The 21,542-nt window shown below is 48.5% G+C and overlaps 1 protein-coding gene across 4 annotated transcripts; it reads right to left on the reverse strand.

Annotated features, from left to right (window-relative positions):
- Positions 1-3,006: 3,006 nt before the first annotated feature.
- IMPA1 (inositol monophosphatase 1) lies at positions 3,007-18,656 on the reverse strand. 4 transcript variants are annotated; one of them, XM_039841943.1, is made up of 9 exons: positions 18,541-18,656; positions 16,026-16,143; positions 15,520-15,653; positions 14,278-14,382; positions 12,746-12,791; positions 10,445-10,553; positions 9,019-9,127; positions 5,249-5,400; positions 3,007-4,447 (listed from the first exon to the last, which is right to left on the reverse strand). In XM_039841943.1, the coding sequence occupies exons 2-9, from the start codon at positions 16,086-16,088 to the stop codon at positions 4,332-4,334; spliced, it is 834 nt and encodes a 277-aa protein (XP_039697877.1). In that variant the 5' UTR covers positions 16,089-16,143; positions 18,541-18,656; the 3' UTR covers positions 3,007-4,331. The 4 variants fall into 4 exon arrangements, with proteins under 4 accessions (XP_039697877.1, XP_039697876.1, XP_039697874.1 ...); XM_039841942.1 differs by having other exon boundaries at positions 16,026-16,135; positions 18,541-18,601; XM_039841940.1 differs by lacking the exon at positions 18,541-18,656 and adding an exon at positions 18,164-18,308.
- Between the last annotated feature and the right edge of the window lie 2,886 nt (positions 18,657-21,542).

Raw genomic sequence — 21,542 nt, forward strand, 5'->3', positions numbered from 1 at the left:
GGGCTTGTTATAAGTGACCGATGCTCAACTCTGTCGAATTGAATTGAATTCTGTATCTCAACTGCCAGGTGCTCACTGAATGCCAGCCCTCCTTACGACGTGTGACTGCAGTCCCCCGTCCCCAGCCGCTGCGATGCCTAGCCCATGCCTGGCCTGGAAGAAGGCCTCGCGGGGTCGGCTGGACTGGAGAGCCTCGTCTCTAGGCAGGTCTTTTGCTTAAAACTCATCTCGAAGTCAGCAGTTGTTGGACAAGCACAGTGATGCAACACAGAGCTCTGGGAACCATTTCTCAGCCAGATCGACCAGGCTCGAGGGGCTTCAGTTAGACCAGTGCGACCCATTTTTATCCAGTTACTGTAAAGGTGACCTTGGTGTGGAGCAACCTAGCTGGCACTTCTGGCTCAGAACAGACGGGGCCATGGGACACGGACATATCCCCAAAGCGAAAGCCTGGGAGGTGTGGCGAGCCCGCCAGCCGCCCAGCTGTCTCTAAGATGGTGGTGTCAGGCCGAGCCACCCAGTGGCTGCCCGAGGCCAAGGAGCGGTGATGCCCCAAACGTGGTCTCACCGGAGCTTCCCCTGGGAATGAGGGGGCGAGGCGAGGAGGAAGTCTGGTTCTCTCCGCCACACGCGTGGCCGCTCACTCACTCACATAAGGAAAGCTGCGACCCACGTGGGAAAACTCCCAGGCTTAAGCCGTGATTCCCACAGGCAGAGCGCGCGTCCCTTCACTGAGACCTGTCGCGACGTCACTCCGGTCACCCTGAGGTGGAAGGCGTGGGACCGAGCGAGAGGGGCGGCCCGCTGGGGACACCCACGCCACCGCTCCGGCTGCGAGTTTGCTCGCTGCTACAAGGACCGTGCGTTTAGTGGACAGCAGGGAAGTACAGCTGCTTTTTGATAGAAAACGCTAAAAACCATTCACTGATAAACGGAAGTACTTGCATGACCTCCTCAGGCCCCTTCCCCAGCACGAGAGAGCATGTGCGTGTGTGCACACTCACACACACACTCACGCACAGCACTCACACACTCGCACACGCACACAACTTTCTTGAGGTCATCCAAGGGTATATATATATATGTGTGTATATATGTATGTATTCTTGGCTCATATATATATATATGTATTGTTTTTTGTCTAGAGAAGCCGAGTGGAATAGTTATTTACATATTCGTCTGGCTCCCCACCTGTGTCTTGTCATGTTCCCCAAAGGATTTAAGATGGCTTATGGGTACATGTAATGTGGCAGGAATTTAAGTTAGAAGTAACGTGAAAGGAGGAAAAATACAAACAGATGAAAACACAGAAGACAGGAAAAGCAAAAGTGCGATGATCTCTACACCCGTGAACCATAAATTTGCCCCTACGCTCCAGAGGCCAAGTCCGAAGAGAAACCTAGTCGGTCGTATAATTCTCGTGCAAAGAGGGACTTTTGTGTTCGCCTGAACCACCCGAAGAGCTCCCAACACCAGAATCACTCCGGCCCGCCAGCAGAATTCCAAATTCTGCCGATTTGGTGATCATGTGTCCACCTTAAGAAAGGTTGCTCCCACCTCTGGATCTCTCCGATCCTACCTTTCATCAGGTGTAAGGTCCGGCGATATTATTTAACACCTGAGAACCTAAGCAAGTGAAAGGAATTTAGAATGGAGACCCTCATTGCCTCTCAAAGCTCCAGCAGCCCCACAGATGAACCCCCTTTAGGCCGCCCGAGCACCCCAGCTCGGAGGTAGCTGGACCAGCTGCTGCCACCTGCGGTCAGGAACACGAAGGTCCTTTGCTAGCTGAGAGCCTGACCAGTGATCACGTGACTATGCTTCTCTCCCAACGCTGCTCAGCACCTCGCCGCTGCCTCCCTCATCCGAGCATGACGTCCAAGCAGGAGGCTGGGCATAGGCCGCTGTGCAGCACCCCGCCTTTCAAGGTGGGGGTGCAACAAGCTCCCAGGGAGGTGAGCGGCGTGAGTCAGTGTTTTTATTATTGGTCGATTCTTTGACGGGGCACAGAAATCTGTTGGTGGAAGAGTGTTCCCAGTGTGGTAGCAGACACAAACACTTCGCTTTCTGGGTGTTTCTGACTCATGATCCCCCTTTTAATGCTAAAGCTGGAAGAGGATCGAAACCCAGGCTGCAGTGCGAGCAGGGGACCCACGGCTCTGCCGAAGGGAATGGGAGTTGACTCGCAACACAGAGCGATTCGATTCGTGAAAAAACCACCCTGGTTTTAGCACTATATTATTAAACCCAAGTATGGGCTAATGAGGTTATTTGAAGGAAAGATGTCTGCATAGATGATTCTCCGTGTGTCGTCTGCCATCTAGCGGTAGTTCGTGGAAATAAAAGAAGCCGGTACAGTAATTTTCAAATCCGTCTCATCTGGTGGCAAAAGGGTCACTCAAAACCACCTTTCAGTTTTGAGACAGCAACTCATACCGCGAATCCCTCCGAAGTCTGTGGAGGTGGGAGGGGCAGGTGGGTGAGGGGGCCGCTTCTAAGAACCGGGGTGCTTCTGGGAAGTAGCTCAGGGCAGGAAACAGTTCTCGGTTCTGGCGACCCACTGTTTCATCTGGGAAACCTAAAAACACAGAGGGCCAGGCCACACCGCAGACCGGGGAGATCCGATTCCCTCAGGTGGGACCCAAGCGACGCGTTTAAATAGTCCCAGGAGATTCTCGCGGGCAGCCAAGGCAAGGACCACTATTTATGGGTTAAGACGGTGGACCCAGCGCTTTCGCTTCGTGAGTTTCCTGCTTGTCACCTCGGGCAGGGAAACTGGGTGATTAAATCACATCCTCGTGCCTTGTAAGATGAGGACAATAATCTCTCCTGGGGACACCGTCGGGATTAATATGATCGTGGATGTCAAGTGCTTAGCTTAATGCCTGATGTGCTCAACAAATGCTAAATATTATATTTCTTATCAAGGGAAATGTATTGTGAGTTACTAAAAGGAATAAGCAAAAAAGTAGTTTAGACTATAACCCCTAATAATGGAAATTTCAATTACACTTTTTATTTAAAACTTTATTCATAATAATCTTAATTAAAATAAATTGAATTGCAAAACAAGCTTAGAATAATACAGTGAGATGTTTTTACTGCACACGACCAAAGGGCACAAACACACAATTATAATACTGCGATCTTAGAATCATATACATTTACTGTATTAGGTGTACACAAGACAACTCCCTTCCTTGAAGACTTTATAGAAGCGCATTTCCTTTCCTCAAACACAAGGGTCACATATGCCTGTGACAAATCTCGGTAGTTTATTCACATGCCAAGGACAAGACTAAACAATAAATTAACCTTTACAAGTCTCTATGAACCAGAACGATTTTCTTTTTGAGTTTGGTAAGCCAAAGACTAAGGAGTATTTAAAGGCATGAGAGAAACCAGTGGCAACAGAGTTACATGAGGACTCTGAGAAAGAAGAAACAGTTCCACTGTCGATATAATTTGTCTGCCAAGTTCAAGGTTCCCGGGCTCAATCAGATCAGTCTGAACATGGGACTTGAGAGGCATCCAAACAAATGCTGTCACGCAGCGTCGTGGAAAACACGCTCACTGCAGATACGCCCGCATAACGAACGCATCTGGCAGCATGGTCATTGAAATGCTATGGAGATGAGATGTGAAAAGCAATGGTAATGTGAACTATTCAAAGGACTAGGAAATTTTTACTTCAAAACCTGAAGAAAAAATACGGAACGGTGAGCTCATTACTTTATGTATCTGTTATAACGAGGAATTGCTACCTTCAAAACACCCATTCTTTAGATGCTTAGTTTTGGATGGCCAACTATTTGTCAGGTACTGTGCTGGGTGCTACACATATACAGATGCACAAAACAAGGTTCTTTGCAAAGAAAGACACCTTGCTGTAAGAATTCACCATACTTCTTACACATTCAATTAAATATGGCTTTTGAATCTAAAGAGAAATTTTGTTCCCAAAAAGTGAACTTTCTAATTAAAAATGCTTAGGGACATAGTCAAAATTTCAGAGGCTCATACAGACTTAGAAACTCTAAATTGCTAGTTGATTACTTCAGTTGATGTGTGATACCTATCTCATCAATAGCCTGTGTATTTTTCCCAAAGCACATTCTTATGCACAAATTTTTTTCAAACAATGAAACAAACATTTCATCTATTCTTGCATACTAGTCTTAGTAAAATATGGAACAAGTAGCAATTTTTCATCCGGACATCGAAGACGATTTAAACCAATCACATTATACAACCGAAACGGGCATCTTACATCCTGAACGCCATCATATGTCAGCGAATCTGTGACGCCTATGCGAGCCAGCCTGTCGTGATTAATTGTCATCGTCTCTTTGAAAAGGTACTATCTGAATTTCTTTGGCTATCCTTTCTGCTAGGGTTTTACTGCCTGCGGCAATTATTCTTCGTGACATCAAATCAAACGGTCCACCTAAAACCAAATCAAATAAGGAAAATGGTCACATCTCGTACAGAAAGAATCCCTCTGAAACTAGTGTAGTGTACGTGCTCTGGTCGATCATGCGTTTTAACGCTTTCAGTGTCTTTTTAAAAGGCCACTCTGTCACATAACCATACTGTTTAAGCTGTGGCAATACAATACATAAGAGAGTTTCTATGCCTTCCCTAGTAAGCACCAGTTTTGAGGGAGGGCGGGTCTCAGCTAAACCAGAAACGTCGCTCGCCCTTTGTTACTCGTTAACTCTTTAACCTCTGGGACGTGAGTCCGTGAGTCCGACTCCAGGCGTGCTCACGCCACTCCCCCTCCTGGCTCCTGACCGCTTCGCTGCCTTTCCCCCAGGTCACCGGTGAATTCCTAAACCCTGGTTCACCCTTCACTTTTAAAAATTCACCGCCAGTTCAAAGTACTTAACCTCTCCAGGCCCAAGGCACCAAGTGATGGGGGAGGAAAGCATCACCGACCACCACCCGGTCACCATTCAAAGAGCTCTTGGTATAGTCTTCAGGTTCGGGAACCTTCTAGACTTCTCTGGAGCCTCTCAAGAGCCGCTGCTACTGACATCTGAAGATGCTCAGCTACACCCCCCATGAGCGTCTTACCCTTCTGTGCCTCTACCCCCATGTTTACTTTGATTTTGCAGAAAATTACGTGGCTCGTTTTGCCTTTAAGGGTTGAAGTATAACATATTACACGTTAAAAGAAAGAAGCTCCATACGGAGGAAAGTCCAAAAGACGTCGGGAGAAGAGCGCGTTCCCGTCCCGTCATTTTACCTGTCGCGTCCATGAGCACGCCGCCAGCTTCGGTGACAATGATGCCAGCCCCCGCCATGTCCCAGCAGTGGATGCCCATTTCGTAGTACGCGTCTGCCGCCCCACTGGCCACCAGGCACATGTTGACCGCCGCGGTTCCAACGCCTCGGATCCTAACAGACAGCATTGAAAAGCGAGACTGAAGAAAGAATGCTTTCAAGAAGGCCTCCTCCTCCTCACCGCGGCTTACTGTGAGTGCTGGCCACGGTAAGCCGAACCAACCTAGAGGACCCGTGGGAAAAAAGGTCGTATCTACTTTTAAACTAAAAATATATAAGATCAGATTACCACGGCACACTATAAAATGACAAAATTAATCCTCACAAAGCAATTTAATCAGCTAAACATTAAGGCAAAGATATTTTCTGGAAAAAAAATGAAGAAAACACTATAATTCTGCTATCATGGGATGTATACATATTCGTATTTGTCTAAACCCGGTAAAAAGGACGGCTTTGGGTATCACAAAGGTTTGAGTTTGCTCCCTGCTCAGCTGCTTAAAAACTGTAATTTTGCAAAGGTTTCTCCTCCAGATTGGAGCTTTCTTGTCCTCCAAACGGGCCACCATGCACCTCGGCCACCGGCCGCGAGGACTATAAACCGCGGATGCGGCGCCCCACACAGGGCAGCCAGCGACACAGGGTCCCAAGGCGCCCGCACAGGACAGCGACATGGGGCCGGGCAGGCCAGTGCCGCGTCCGCGAGGAAAACGGCAAAGTCCACCACAGGAGCCCCTGGCGCTGCGCCAGCGGAGGGGACACGGCCGCCAGCTGTGCGCTGCCTCGGCCCCTGTCCCTAACTGGAACCTGGAAGCCCTTCACGGCGTCAGGCGTGGATGACATGTCCGAGGTTGCGCAGAAACAGGAATCAGGTGAACGCAGAAGGTCACAGAAAGAAATCAGTGAGTCTGTCCTTCTTGGTGACACTTTCCTGGTTATACTTTTGAAAAATGTCCTGAAATGAAGGTCACGGCTTACTTTGTCTCCAGGCAATGGAGCAACGGGGGGCTGAAGGCATAAACCACTCGCAGCCCCTTCCTGGCTCACGCGGCCACTCTGTCCCGTATCAGTCCCCGTGTCGATGGCACCCTGGCTGCGGCTTCTGCCGTCGTCCTGCGTTTCCCTCCAGGACGTCACTCTGGAAGGTTCCATAGCTCCCTGACAGCGACGCTTCCATTTACCATAGAGATCAGAGATTTACAGCCTGGAATTCAGGCCGTGCAGCGCTCACCCTGGACCTCAGTCCTGACCCCTGACAAGTCAACATCGGAAGCAGGGAGGGGTCTGGAAGCCAGGTCCCCGCACAGCGCCCTCTCGCTGTGTGCTCCCAGGCAGCCCCTGTGCCCTTCTGAACCTCAGCCCACTCGCCTGCAAACACGGCCGGATTATTACATGTCCTCTGCTCGGTTCTAACGGTCTTATAACTCAGCGACGACATTTGCAAAGGAAAAAGGTAGAAACAACTGATAGCGAATTAAAACCACAAAAATCTACGGTTATTCAACAGCTTTATCAATATTATTATTATCATGCTACAAGGGTCAGAGAAATGCTACTTAACTTACCCAGCAACCATGTCAAAGTAATAACCTCAAACCTCTAGGTTTTCTTAAAATTTTAAGCATAAGTGGATACAACTGTTTAATATTTGCTTTTAATGTTTTGCTTATAACTTTCATTACAGAACGACTCTGGGTCTGGAGAACAAGCATTCTAATTTAAAACTCCCCTGTTACCTTCGCTCTGAAATAAAAAAAAAAAGAAAATCAGTAAAGAGGAAAAGTAAAGCCCAGAGCAGCCATGCCTTCAGCAATTCTAGGAATCTGAAAACAGATTCTCAAACTACGTCCAAGGAGGGGGAGAGACAAACCAGACAGGGAAGGGCAGCCGAGCGCCAGCGCCGCAGCTTCTGGCGCAGGGAGCTGCAGGGGGGCGGGAGGCTCTCTGGCTCATCAAGAGCAGATGGAGCAGAAGACGCAGAGGGAACAGACAAACCTCCCCCGCCCCAAGAAAGGGCAAGTGAGGTATGAACACAGATCGCAATCTGGTATTTCACAGCCCGGCTCCTGAGGAGGCAGAGCCAAACATCCCCGAGGAGGCAGAGCCAAACATCCCCGAGGAGGCAGAGCCAAACATCCCGGCCCCGGGAAAATCAGATAAGACAGAAGACGTTATTTGCCTGTGGAATCTGAAAAACGCAAAGCTCTGAGCTCATACATACAGCGAAGAGGTTGGTGGTTGCTGGAGGCGGGGCTCGGGGTCAGTGCAATGGGTGAAGACGGTGGACAGGCAGGAACCTCCAGTTGCAAAATAAACAAGGCATGGGACAGCATGGAGACTGTGGTTAATACGTGCTGCGTGTCAGAAGTTGCTAAGAGAGTAGATCTTAAACGGTCTTATCACAAGAAAAAAAATTCAGGAACTGTGTAGGGACGGAGGCTAACGACTTACTGCAATCTATACAATCTATACCCGCCATGACGTGTGCCTGAAACTAACACGATGCCATCTGTCAATCAATCTCAATCTAAAAAAATGAGGCGATCCCTCTTGGAGACAATGAAGTGAAGAAAAAGTAGGAACTAAGAGAGAAAAATTAAGGCTCCTGTAGGAATGAAAGAGAAACAAGACATGCCCATCGCCCTCCACCCTCAACAGACACTCACAGGAGCAAATGCACAGGAGACAGAACTGACGGGCTAAGGAGCTCGGAAACCAGGAGCTCCGATCACACGACGGAGACAAACGCAAAGAAGGGGACCACGCCCACGCACACGACGGCAAAACTAAACGCGAGATGCTGCTAATGCGGGTTGTGGGGTTTTTTTGGTTGATAAAGGCTCCCCCCAAAAATCAACAATAAAAGAGAGAAAACTGAAACCGAAAACAACCCAATCTGAATTAAATACCCTCAAACAAATGCTTGTGAGTATGGGGGAAAGTGTTAATTCAGAAATATAAAAACTGAACACAGAAATGGAATCCTCCCCTCCCCCCTCAGAAAAGGAAGAAACAGAAGAAGAGAATTGAACTCAGACAAGAAGTGGAGTAAACAAGACTAAACTACAAGGGACTCCAAAAAGAACAGGTGCGAACGACGGCGCAGGACAGGGCGGGGAGGGGCGACAGCACGAGGAAGGAGTGAAAAGGGCCAGAGCCGCGGCCCGGACGGAAGACGCGAGCGGGGCCGTCGCTCACCGGGGTCTCCGCGGAAGACGACGAAAACGGCAGGCCTCAGCTAATTCTTAAAACTGTGACTCAAGAAACTTGGGGGAAAAAGACAGTAATCTACAGGTTGAAGGAGAAAGCTCCCAGAATGAGCAATTCCAAAATATATCCTTGTAAACAACAAGCCATGACAGATTAAAAGAAAAAAAAAAATTCCCAGAGGCTCCAAGTGAACCAGGAATAATTTAAGGGCCAAGGAAATGAGACGGGCATCGGATTTCTCAAAACAACATATAAAGAAAAACAGCGAAATTGCATTTTCAAGAAATGTAGTTTGGACTTCCTTTCACTAGGAATGTTACTATGACGTTTTTGTATTATACTATTTCTGCAAAATTTCTCGTTCGAAACTATTTTCAAGTAGAAGTTTTTAAATTACATTGCGAAATTAGAATTATGGTACTGATCCTATGGCTATTAATAAAAAGTGTCATTTCTAAACGAAGATTCATTCTTTAAAACGTTAAGTTACTGGGACTTTCGGGGTGAATGAGAGGAGCTTACCCATGAATGGGAATGCAAAGAAGCTTTTCCATGTTAGAGAGAATAATCCTGACAGTCTCCGGTGTCCTTAAAGAGCCCAGCTCTGTCACCAAGAGGGACTTGGTAATATCTAAAAGAAAATGTGGTACATAATCACGTGAGTTTAATAATAAGAATTCTGGTAAAAATTTGACACTTGTAATTCAGAATAAAATAAGACATTTTTCCCTCTCTTTCCAATTGTATCAAATCTGTTTACTTCTAAGGCTTTAAATGTTGAAATACTGATAAATGTATTTTCCCTAAGTGGCCGTTTTACAACATCAGAGAGGGGAGCTTTTTAGACCATGCCCCCAAAGTGGAGAGTATAAGCACCCCGCCTGCCTGCATGAGGGAGACAAGCAAATACCTTAACTATGTCAAAGTGGAATTTAGAAATTAAATTCAATAAATAACATACACAGATTTAAAATAAAACGAAAGCTAGAAGCGGTAGCTCTCCCGTCTGGCCGCCATTTACTGATGTGACAGTGCCCCATGCTGCCCATCCCCTCTGGAACTGTGACTGCCTTCGTGACAAGTCGGCACGCCTGGTTCCAGGCTACCACAGGGTCCCCACAGCCGTGCTCACGCCAGCTGCCGGTCTGCTCCCCAGATCGTCCTCGACGTGCCTATGACGGCCCTACTTCTTCTAATAAACATGCGATCTAAGTAAATACTATGTAAGAAGAAAAAAAAAATAAAAAAAGGGAAAGAGCTGTTTCTGGGAAAGTGCCACATTGCTCTAATTCTGAGGCACGTTTTTTTCACACGTTCACACCCTGACAAGCAGGACGCTTATTCCAATCTTCAGGCTCTTAGAGCTCTATAAAAAAGGAAATGAAAAAAATCTGTTCTCAAACTAAGCATTCGAGGAGAAAAATCCTGACAGCGTCGGGGGATTCTGAATTCAAATTGTTTTGCAAGTATCTTTAAGTTCCTGCTGCATTTAAAAGAATCTGAAGCACGAACTATGTAAAATGTTGGACACGGTTTATGGAAGAAGGGTGACTCGAAACCTCGATCGGCTTTCCGTCACACAGAAAGAACACTTGCAATGCCAACTGTCACAATCATAAAAAACGTATAGGCATCATTTTTAATAACTCTCAACTTTAACAGAATTTTTTCCAATTTCCTGTGTAATAACTGATCCCAGTGGCATCAGACTGAGGGATTCTACGAAGAATTTGGGATGCAGCTGCTGAAGTCAGGCACCACGAAGTCTCTGGGGGCACAGAGCCAGCCCCTCACCCTCCCGCCCCTGCACCTGCCGAGCGCTGACCCGGAAGTGTGGTTGTTCAGCTCCACCTGCTTTTTCCACATTGAATCGGTTAACATCCCCAAACAACAAAATACAAGTACATCGTAACAATCGCACCGAAAATGAGAGAGAGGGTCGACCCACCTTCCTGCTGTGAAACCTGCAGTTTCTGCCCGTTACAGAAAGCCCCTCTTCCCTTCCTGGCCGTGTACATCTTGTCCTCCACGCAGCTGTACACAACTCCGAACTCCATCTGCGGACGACAAACAAGTTTCCTTTACCCAAGCTGGCTATTCGTCTCCGTGACATCAATACTCTTTCTAAGAAAACTTGGTATCCTGACGAGTAGTGCTGTCAAATGGCTAAACTGCGAGACCCTTAAAATACTCACATGGAGATTAACCAGAGGGAGGAGGGCCTCGGATCTGAATCGCTGACTCCCGTGCGTCCGCTTCTTAAGGTGAGAGCGCCAACCTTGACCCAACCTTGACCTCTGCCTCTCGCCTCAGATGAGGACAGAGCTTTCCCGCTTGCTAAGCTGAGTCCTCCCCGCTGAGTTACGATTCCGACCCTGACCCACTTCTCCGAAAAGCCGCTCCATCCGCTGACCCCTGTTGTCTTGAAAATCGATTCTGGTACCTTCTCCCCAGATTTCTCCCTCCCTTACAAAACCTCCAAAATGTTATCTTCTGCTCTTCCCTCACTGCCAAGGTCTAGTCTACACTGTGCATCTCCCATTCTCTTAATCCAGCGCGACTCGATTTCTGCCGCACGCACGCCTGCTTCGGACACTCCCTGCGAAGAGGGCACAGTGAACTAACTCCCACTGGCCGAGTGGCTTCTCTGAAGAACTGGTGACAGCTGACGGTCCCCAATGCTTCTTCGGTACTCCATCCAGTGCCTCCAGGGTTCTGGGAGGCCCCCCAGCCCTCCTGCCCCGCTCAATGCCCCGTCTTGGTGTCATTTTTTTAGGACCTCCTTCTCCGCCTAACCCTTACGAGCTGTGTCCCCGGCGTTTCTCCATTCTTTCCTTTCTTCCATTCCCCGTTTAGTTTAGCTCGTCATGTTCTCACGGGTTGGTTCTTTCCAGCCCACAAATCAACGAGCACCAGCTTTGTCATCCCAGTAGGAGCCTACTCTGCAGAAACCTCCCCACGGCGGTCAAACGCTCACCGCCCGGTCCGGCCTCGCTCCCCACCCCCTCAGCCCTCCTCCAGGCTGTACTTCGATTTGGGCATTTCCTCCGCCATTCTCACTGTGCCACCTTCGTTCGGAAGCACCTGCCTGCCCGGAATTAATCCCCACGCTGCCGGAATCACCTGTCCCTCCGCACTCAGACGCCTCTGGTTCCCTACTGCCTAAAATGCACATCTACACGTTCTGGCGTGGACAGGCCCCAGCTGCCAGGAAGATCACACTGGCTCACGTCACTGACCCTGCTCCCTCCCGCGCTCCAGCTGTCACTCGCCCAGACGCCCACCTCTCCATTCCCCGCACACCTGATGCTCTCCAAGCGGTCCTCATTAAGATGCTTTCCTTTCCTTCCTGACCTGGCGGACCCGTGATGTTCTAAGACTCGGCTCACACGACCCAATGCTAAGACCTTTTTCTGGGGCAGACTTCGCCACATCCTCTTCGCGGGGCTTTTGCTGTGGTTCCACCACATGTTATTTTCATCCGTTCACGCATCTAACTTTGGCGCTGAACTGGGCGTGGGTTCTGTGGCCGGAGCACACGCGGCCCAGGGCCGAGTGGCCAGTCAGTGCACACGCGGCCCAGGGCCGAGTGGCCGGTCAGTGAGCTCCTTCCGCCCGTTCTCACCCATCAGCACAGCCCCGTGGCTAAGGCTGCATTTGCATTAATTTGTGTTTTCGTTTTCAGAGATTTCTTACCTGTGTGAGAGCTGCTTAAAGATAGGTTCGTAAGCTGTTCACAAACATCACTCATCGTCTGATCAAACAGCCAGACCACAAGGAGACGCCAACACCTACAGATTCTGCTCCACTGGGTTCAGACATAGCAAGTCTTTGGGCCTCACACACTCCATTTCCCAGCCATGCCCTGGCCCCTGCCTGGTGTCTCACCGACACCGAATACAGCATTCCCGGTTCAAATCCCACCTCTTCCCTTAAGCGTTTAAGGTCATGTGTCAACTCCTACTGCATCTGACTCTATTACACATAGAATGGGATTAAATACTAAATTGTAGTTCAGTTATTTGGGTGTGTTTTTTTCCTTATAACTCTTGCTTCTCAAAAAGCATTAAACTTTCTCCACTGGAAAAAGTATCATGATAATTTTAACTGTCCTGTAGCTTATTTCAAAATAATACAGCTGTGTACATTGAATATAGAGACAAACCTAAATTTATTATGGGGAAACACTTACTTTTTCTAGCAAAATGAGAGCAAGGCATATTACCAACCATAAATCTATGTAACGTACCTTTTTATTTACAACAAAGCCAATCGACACAGCAACAAAAGGAAATCTTTGGAGGAAAAAAAACACAAAAATACAAATTTACCAGGATAAACCTTATTTTCAATAAACATGTACTTTTTATAATATAACTGCTTACAAATTTTTTCATACAAAGTCTTACCTACCCGCCCCCCCCAGAACAGTGCGTACAGTATAGCATGCAACCCCGTGTGTAAACGGTGGGGCGAGGAGTCGTGTACACAGACACACACAGGAAGCTCTAAGGCACGACACCTCTGACTGGCCGCCCAAGAGACTGGTCACAGCGGTCGGCTCCCGAGCCGGGGCCCGGGGCCTGGGGATGGAAGTGGGACGGCCACTCCGCACTGTATGCCATTTTACATCCTCTCAATGTCGAATGCCACAAAGAAGGAACTTCTTTTTTTTTTTTTTTTTCAAAAATAAAAACAAAATTTAATTGATCATGGTTAAGAAGTTTCGTTTCTTTGGTCATTTCTCCCACAGCCGGGACCTACAGACACAGGTATGAACTGTACAGAATAAAACTTGTCTCAACTCTAACACCCAGCTTGGAGCTTCACATGTGAAAAGTCAACCATCAGCCACAGGCACTGCCATGCAGTTGGGACACAGAGGTTGTAATTTCTGACTCAGATGAGAAGCAAGATGAAGAAAACAGACGAAATGGTTTCCATGTAACTATTCAAAATAAAAACTTTTCAAGACATCTAATAGAGTTTTTACTTTAAGAAAAGCCCACTTTTTATAACCTTCTGTTGCAGTATCTCACAAGCATCCTCCCTCTCGAGCATCCTCCCATACGAACATGGCGGCACCGATGGAGACCCCGGCTTCACAGGCTCTACCCGCCCCGTACCAGCAGATATATACAGTGGTGACTCCCAACACACCACCTACGCGCAATCCCAAACAAAGCTACTCGCTCCGGCTCTCACTGGTGACTCCATCGGGCCTTATTTTAGAGCTAAGACACCGAGTCACACACTCGCCCTGTGCCGGGCACTGTGCTAAGTTCTCTTATAAACGTACTACTCATCGGCTCCCAACAAGTCTGAGGCAGGTACCATTAGCAGATAAGATAAAAACAGCCGAGGCTTAGAAAGACTAAGTAACTGGCCCAAAGTCACAGAGCCTATAAAAAAAGTACCCGAATTCAAGCCCAGGTCTGTGGATCCTACAACCCGCACTCTTTTTAACAGTTTTTCCTCCTGGATTAAACCCACTCTATAAGGACAACACCCCAACGCCGGCCCCATTAGCTTCCTAACTGCCCTTGAAGCAGCGTGCTGCTTGCTTCCGTGCGCATATGACTCCCAAAGCGAGAAGGGTGGCGACCAGGCCCTCCGTGGCCCAAGTCGCCTCTTCCATATCTGATGAAAATGCTGCGTAACACGTTTCACTCTCCAAAGTACACAATTCTCTGAAGGACACGTGTTCATGACAGAGTACTCTAACGGTCCGTTCCGTCAACATACCAGCAGTAATACAACATCACAGTTTTAAAGACTCACCTGTGCACAAAGTTGGTCGTTCCATCGATAGGGTCGATGATCCACGTGGGGTTGTCGGTTAAGACACATTTTTCCCCGGCCGCCACGGACTCCTCACCAATGAAACTAAAGGCGAGAGTGACAAACTCCAGCTCTTGACACTGCTTTCGACAGTTTTCAAATCTTAACACCTCCTTCGCTAGAGTCTACTATAAAACACAACTAAAGTCTACACACCACGCTTTCCCCTGGAGAAAACTTTATTCCCCCAGGGCAAAGTCATGTGAAAAATAAAAGAATTCAAAATTCTCAAATGCAATGCCAAGATCAGTAGAGGCATGTCTAGGGTTGCTAAGTCTTAGGGTAGTTCGCTACGCAGCAATAGTTAGCTAAAACAGAGAGCATTAAATAAGGCATCGAGAAGGCAGCTCACCTCCTTGGACCACTGCGTCTGAGGCCTCCCTAAGGCACGCTGTGGACACCCTCGGGCGAACGCCCAAACGGCGTCGGAGCTCAGCGTTCTCGTCTTTCCTTTCCTGCTTTTGTTTTTGTATTTTCCCTTTCTTCAATATTGACCCGGCCTAATGATAATTATGATGATTTTCACCTCTAAGTTGTACATCCTTTCATTGAGAAGAAGTATATTTAGTTGCAGCTTTAAACATTTTTTCTGCTCAATGGCTGAGATGCCACGGATGGCCAATGGCGTGACCGGAAAAGTGGAGGGTGACAGAGCTAAAGCTTTAGAATGATGACGTTTCTGCTATGTCTGTGCCTGGGAGACAGCCCTGACTTCGGTGTTTCCTGCAGACCCTCTAACGCTCCCATGTGAAAGTCTGCAGTTCAGAGAGAGAAACGGAACTTCCAGATCATGCCTCCGGCAGACACCTGTCACGTCAGCTCCGCAGCACCCACACACGCCTGACTACGATGAGCCCGAAGAGCCACTGGCTGCTCCCTGACGGCTTGAGCTGGGCAGACAGCCCGGGTCCAGCAAGCAGGGGGTCCTGCCCAGGACGCGGAATCGGGAGCGAAGGCAGCGGCATCAGCATCAGGGGCCTGGTGACCGCAGCCAGGTCCGCCCTGCCCAGGCCCAGCCCGACTCCGTGTCAGGGCTTCCGAGCTGCCCTGCACCCCGCACACAAACCCCTTTTCAGCTCAGTCGGCTCAAGTCCACTTCTGCGTCCAGAATCAAAATTTTTGTCTAAAATATCGACTCCAACCAAGGTTCATTTTATCATTTGAAATTGAAATAAGCAATACCTGTGGGATGGGTACTTTTCCTTTATGAAAGAGATAAGCATTTTTTCAACTTTTTGGTCCGTTGCGGTTACCAAATCAGCTGGAGAACTCTTAATCATAACATTCATTTCATTTTTAAGAGCTTCACGAACCACCTGAAGAGATTTTTTTGGTAAACAAAAGAAAAAGCATAAGTAATTTTAAATCAAACTGAAAAATGAAATACAAAAATGGTTTCAAACATTCGGACTGTCTTAAATGATATCCTTAAAAAATTCCTACCATGATGTTTATAAAATAAGCCTGTAGTGGTTATGACCTTTTTTTCGGGACAAAATCATATAATCTTATATCCTCTTTCAGATTCACAACTGTCATCACAAAAAGTTAACGACATGAAGCTGGAGTATTCACTGTGTTTCAAGTGCTCAGTGAAATGAACGCAGCTGGAGATGCGTTTGATCTGACCAGGCCCCCACGGCTGCCCACGGCCACCACGCAGGGGCCGCCGAGGTCCCCATCTGTACCTCTCCAGCCTGTCTGGCTAGGGCCACTGCGTAGTCCATGCACTCCTGCCAAGGGTCCGCCATCTTCCGGGCAGATTCAACGCGGCTCAGGACGAGAGGTTCGCAAAGCTCTGAAAGTCTGAATCACAGAGCAGTCAGTCCACAAAGCATCTCGGTCGGCAAAGTACTTTTTCACGAGTCTCACTTGCTTCCTGATTCTAGAGTTCACTTTTCTTTCAAGATTCACTGGTGGACCCGGTTAAAACATTGCTACCTCACTGATTCCCCTTCCACCGCAGAAACATTTTCAGAGCAAAAAATACTCCAAGAATGTCTCCCGAAGTGCCCATATCACATCAGATTAAAACGACAACAACTCTGGTTTGGGGAATGGAGGACACAGAAATATTTTCAAAGACAGGTGCATCTGAAGGGGTTCAGAACAAGTCTCCCCAGAATGTGCCCGTGTGGCACGTGGGCTACTTTGAGCTGAAGGCCGTGTGGCTCAGCAGACTCAGGGACAGCTCTTGCCCCTTCACGGCCTGCTTGTTCTGTTTAGGATGGGGCAGCAGTTGTACCCATAGACTGGGTATAACTTGTCTTTGCCAGCAATTTACTTAGCACAAGTTCGCTGTATGAATTTCACAAGCCAACAGCATAAGGGATAGTATCTCTTCATAAGCCAAATAAAGAAATGACACACTCCAAACAGATGACAGATTAATGTCATTACTGATCCAGGCCAGGGGAAACGAGAGGTATAAAATCCAAATTCAACAGAAATGTACCTTATTATATCAGAAGGTAGAGGCACTTGGGAGTGCTGGAAAGAAAATTCCAGGACTGAAAAATAATAATAATAAAGCAAAAAAGAAACTTCTCTTCCTGAGTTTCAGACAGGGAAAAAAAAAAAAAACAACCTATTTTGGTGTTCCGAACTGTCCAGCTTTCCACTGACTTCTGAAGGGAAGACTAAAATAACTCGCCACTGGCTGGACCATGCTCTAAAATCTGTACCCAGGACAGTGAAGCTTTTTAAGCTGTCAGCCTCAGAAAAATACGCCATTATTTATAAAAACCACCATAACTAGGTCATCTTTATAACTGAGAACAACTGACGGAGCTTCATCTTGAAGATCCAGCGCCCCCATGAAGGTGCTCAGAGCATAGGAAAGGGGAGGCCGGGGGAGGGGAGGGCAGGGCAAAGGGCAAAGGGCAGGCACGCTGAGCCGCTTCTGCTGGCCAAGTGCGAGAAGCATCTACCCCCAGCCCTGACCTGCTCCTGAGTTTCGGATAAGGTCCTCCTGAGGACGTGACTAAACCAAGGTCTGAGGGACCAGACGACTGCAGGACACCTGATGTGTGAGGAGGAGAAAGGCCTCAGTGTGACAGCTCAGGATCAAGGGAAACGGGGAGGGATGAGGCTGGGGAGGCGGGGCCTCAGAGATAAGATTATGATGCGCGGCCATTGATTGGCGGGTGCAGGGAAAAATGCAGAGTGAGTGGGCGGATCAGTTAGGGGATTTAGGCTTACAACGCAGGGGTCCACGGGACACCTGACGGCTGCGGCTGGCGGACACCTGCGTGGGCTGGGGTGGCGTTGGGGATACAGGTAGAAAAGTCGACAGAATCAAGAGATGTCTGCTTTGGGAGGTAAGTGGGGACACTGAGTAATAGATTGGATAGGGGGATATCAGGGCGAGGAAGAGTTCCCTGATACCCGGACTTCCCACTCTGGCTACTAAATGGATAATGGTGACATCTACTGAAACAGGGAGCAACAGAAAATAGTTCATTTGGGGATTTAGGTGGGAGTTGGGGAGCTCAAGAGTTTAATTGTGAAACCCAACAAGCATGTCGATTAGGCAGCGGACTGTATGAACCCCGAGCTCAGAGGAGAGGCATGGCCTGCAGCTATAAATGCCAGTCACCTCAGCAGGCAGCCGCTGGGTCCGAGTCTGACCCCGTGCCTTTGGAGGGCACATGCAGCTGGGCGGGCGCTGCGAGGACGCCTTGGCCTGCAGGAGCCCGGCACACGAGCACAGCTCTGCGGCCCTCAGCGACGTGCTCCTCACTTTCCGGCCGCTGGTGGGCAGGCCCCATCTTCCCAGCCACCTGAGTACGACGTCTCTGGGTGCCAGGGGCCACGCGTCAGTCACCTTCATTCTCCGAAAGACCTGAAGCACTCCCGACTGCTTCTGTCCTGGTCACCGCCTTCCCGGCGTGAGGAGTCATGCCACCTTCCTGTCGCCTGTGCCCAGCAGGGCATCGGGACGCTGCCCCATCCCTTACGCCGTGACGAGGTGACCCTGGGCAGACGCCAGGTCCCCGAGCTTCTTGGGAATCGGTAGGATGAAAAGGGGACATTACTCTACATGAGCTGCCGCAGGGCCGCAGTGAGGTCGCGACGGCGAATCCACCTAGCAACCTGGGGGCCGCGCGTGGGGTCACTCGGCCGCGGTGGCTCAGGACACCACCTCGGGAGCGAAGGCGCCCTGCCCGGGCCAGCGCGGGGTCGCGGGGACACAGGGCTCACCTCGGGCTGGAGGGCGTCCGGCTCCCCGCGCTCCCGGCGGGATCCGCGGCTCGGCTCTTCCGGAGGGAGAAAAGGAAAAGCACCGGACAGGAAGTCCCGCCCTCTCCCCGCCACGGGGCGTGGCTTCCTGAAGTCTTGGTCCGCCCGTGGGGCGTGGCCTCACCAGGTCCCAGTCCACCCATGAGGCGAGGCTCCAGCCCTGGGCCGCCCACTGGGCGTGGCCTCCCGAAGTCCGGGCCCGCCCCACCGCCGAAACCCGGCAGTCCTGGCCTGCGAGGTCTGTCTTCCTCTTACCTGCCTGCCTCTTCTGACTTCCCTCCTACCTGCACTTTCTTCTGTGCATTTTTTAAAAATTCCTTTCGTCTTTATTTTGAGCATCGCTTCTTCCATCTTCAGTCCCTTCCCGTTTCCCCATTTCCCTTTCTTTCTCCCTTTCATTTATTCCATGCTACTCTCAACAAAACACAAATTGGAGGTATACCTAAGGTTTTGCAACTTTTATTTGCTAACCCTATAGTAGGTAGTAAACCTATATATGTAAACCACATATCTATTAATAAACTTATAACAGACCGATGGATAAATGATGGCCAGAACCAACTGCCCCTATGCTCAATAATTAATTTGGTTACTATTTATTGAGGACTTACCATGCTCCTGGCAATTTCATTTTTATATGCATTCCTTTACTTAAATGTTGCAAGAGTTCCATGAGGAGGGTATGATCAGCATCATATGTAGGAGGAAACTAAGTTACTTGTCCTCAGGTCACACAGCAAAGGCAAAGGTTGGAACACACTTCCAAGTCCACCCTCAGGAAAATATGGCACAGCGAGGCTGCACTGTATGAGATCCAAGTCTGTGGTCCTTAAAACGTTTCCTCTTCTTGAAATAACAGGTCTGGCATCATGGTGTATATGGTCTTACCATTATAATGCAAAAAGCAGTCCACAGATACAAGATGTCCTAGCCACCCCAGGACCAGGAAAGCCGGAAGGCAGGTTATTCAGCAAATTGCTGGTGAAGAGATTGCTTGTGGCTGTTTGATCAAGACAAGGCGTTTTCACTGACATGTCGCAAATGGAAGAGTCCTCAGAGGTGACCGGTGAATGATGGGACCAATTCTCAAACCTGAACTTGGTTTTCATTCTAATAAAGAACGATGCCTCAAGTACCTGACTTGGATGCCTTGACTTATCTAGCAAATAATGCTTTTGTTTTCCTGCTAAAAATAAAAAGAGAGAGAGAGAAAAACTTCAGAAATTAGCTCTTTGGTTTTTCATTGTCAGGGTTTTTCATTGTTTTATTTTTTAAATAAAAATCTTGCCAACTACATGGTGCCAAATGTAGGCTCGTGAGCAAATAGAGCTGTCAGGCATTTGCTGAGAAGTCCTCAGAGGCCTGTTTAACCACCTCCCCCCTCCCCAAAGGAGGTCACTGTTCCGAATCCCAAAGGTCTCTGACCACGCTGAGGTGTTTGGGACAGAGGGAGGGATCAGGACGCAGACGCGGCCGTGCGTGGTGCCAGGACAAAACCCCTCCCCTGGTGTGGTGTCCCCGGTAGAGTTCCAGACCTCCTGCATGGCCAGTTTCCTCTTGGGGCCTTTGCTATCTCTTCCTGCCAGCTGACTTCCACCCATGAGAGAGGTTCTGGTATGTTCATCTCTGAATGGAAGAGAGGGGCGATCCGATGCCCCTGACCCTCTGTCAGGCCGACCCCTGCCGGATACGGAGGGGTTTCTGGGGAAGGAGGGCCTTCGCCAAGACAGAGCGGTCCGTCACCCTTCTGCTGGGGCAAGAGGTGCCGGATTGCCCTGTGTTTGCATAATAAAAAGAAACTATAGTGTGATTCCTTCCCTAGCGACCCTGGGTATCTCTAGGGAGCTGACTGCTTTTAAGTGGCACTTCCTTTCACTAAAAAAATAGTCAGGTTTCATGTAACACGACTTTCTTGGGGAATAGTTGTTTAGTGGACTTGGATTAAAAATGATAATAAAAGTTATATATACAATGTGCAGGTCCTCAGGGGGTGGGATCTCCAGAATATCTAACAAGACTTCGTATTTTGACATAACATAGGTTGGACTTGCAGGTATTGGTTAAGGCCCTGACATGTCCTGTCACATCTACAGCTTCCTCAGATATAAGAATATATATCATAGAATTTTTATTCTTGGGACAACATGTCATAGAATCATTCTCTTAAGGGCTTTTTAAAAAACTGGCCTAACCCCTCAGCCTTTTTCTAACCAGTCTTGGCTGTGTAAAATACTTGGTATGAACTCGACCAATTAGATAGCATGCTTTACTGCATCTCATTCCTATAAAGAAGAGAAAAAAAAAGAATAACTTGAGTAACTTCACGCCAATCCAAATTAGACAAATTTTATTATGGAAAATTCCATCATTTTCAATGTGTCTGTAAGAGAAATAAAATACATTCTAAGTTCCATCCACACATTTTCCACTGCTTTTGACATGGAAGATCATTCACACATGCGCGGAGTACTACACAATGAGTTTGCTCTGCGTTAGGCAGTGTTCTGGGGACCTCGCTCGTATTAACTCATTTAATCCTCACGACAAAATCGCGAGGTGGGTGCTATCGTCAGCCCCACTTTCCATGCAAATTTAGACATTAGGTAATTTGACCAGTGTCATCCAGCTGGACGGTGACAGAGCTGGAATTGTCTGGCTCCGGAGTATGTGATCTTGACCTTTATAGATATTGCTGATTAATTCAATAAATGTTTAAAGAATGCCTACTCTGTTCGAGGCATTTTAATAAACATCATAGGGAATTTGAAGAATAATATGTGGTCCCTGCTCTCAAGAGGCCCTTCTTCAGCCCCAGCTACCCACCCACCCCCGCCGCCACCCGTCCCCATCCCCCTGGCCCTGGTGCTATGTCCTGGAGCTCTGTGTCAGAGCGTAGACTTGGGAGTTGAGCAAGGTCTTAGACCTCAGTCGGTCTCGTCACTTTACAGATTTGGAAGCTGAAG

This window comes from Pteropus medius, unplaced genomic scaffold (genome assembly GCF_902729225.1).
Source record: "Pteropus medius unplaced genomic scaffold, Ma_sr-lr_union100, whole genome shotgun sequence".
Lineage (NCBI taxonomy): Eukaryota > Metazoa > Chordata > Mammalia > Chiroptera > Pteropodidae > Pteropus > Pteropus medius.

Bases quoted from the DNA above. Each gene is read 5' to 3' on its own strand.
- IMPA1 (XM_039841943.1), bottom strand. From the start codon at position 16,088: ATGGCGGACCCTTGGCAGGAGTGCATGGACTACGCAGTGGCCCTAGCC. The intron at 10,554-12,745 runs GTACGTTACATA...TGTCGTCCGCAG, and splicing joins GCTTTGTTGTAAATAAAAAG to ATGGAGTTCGGAGTTGTGTA. The intron at 9,128-10,444 runs GTGGGTCGACCC...ATTTTCTTTTAG, and splicing joins GCAGGTTTCACAGCAGGAAG to ATATTACCAAGTCCCTCTTG.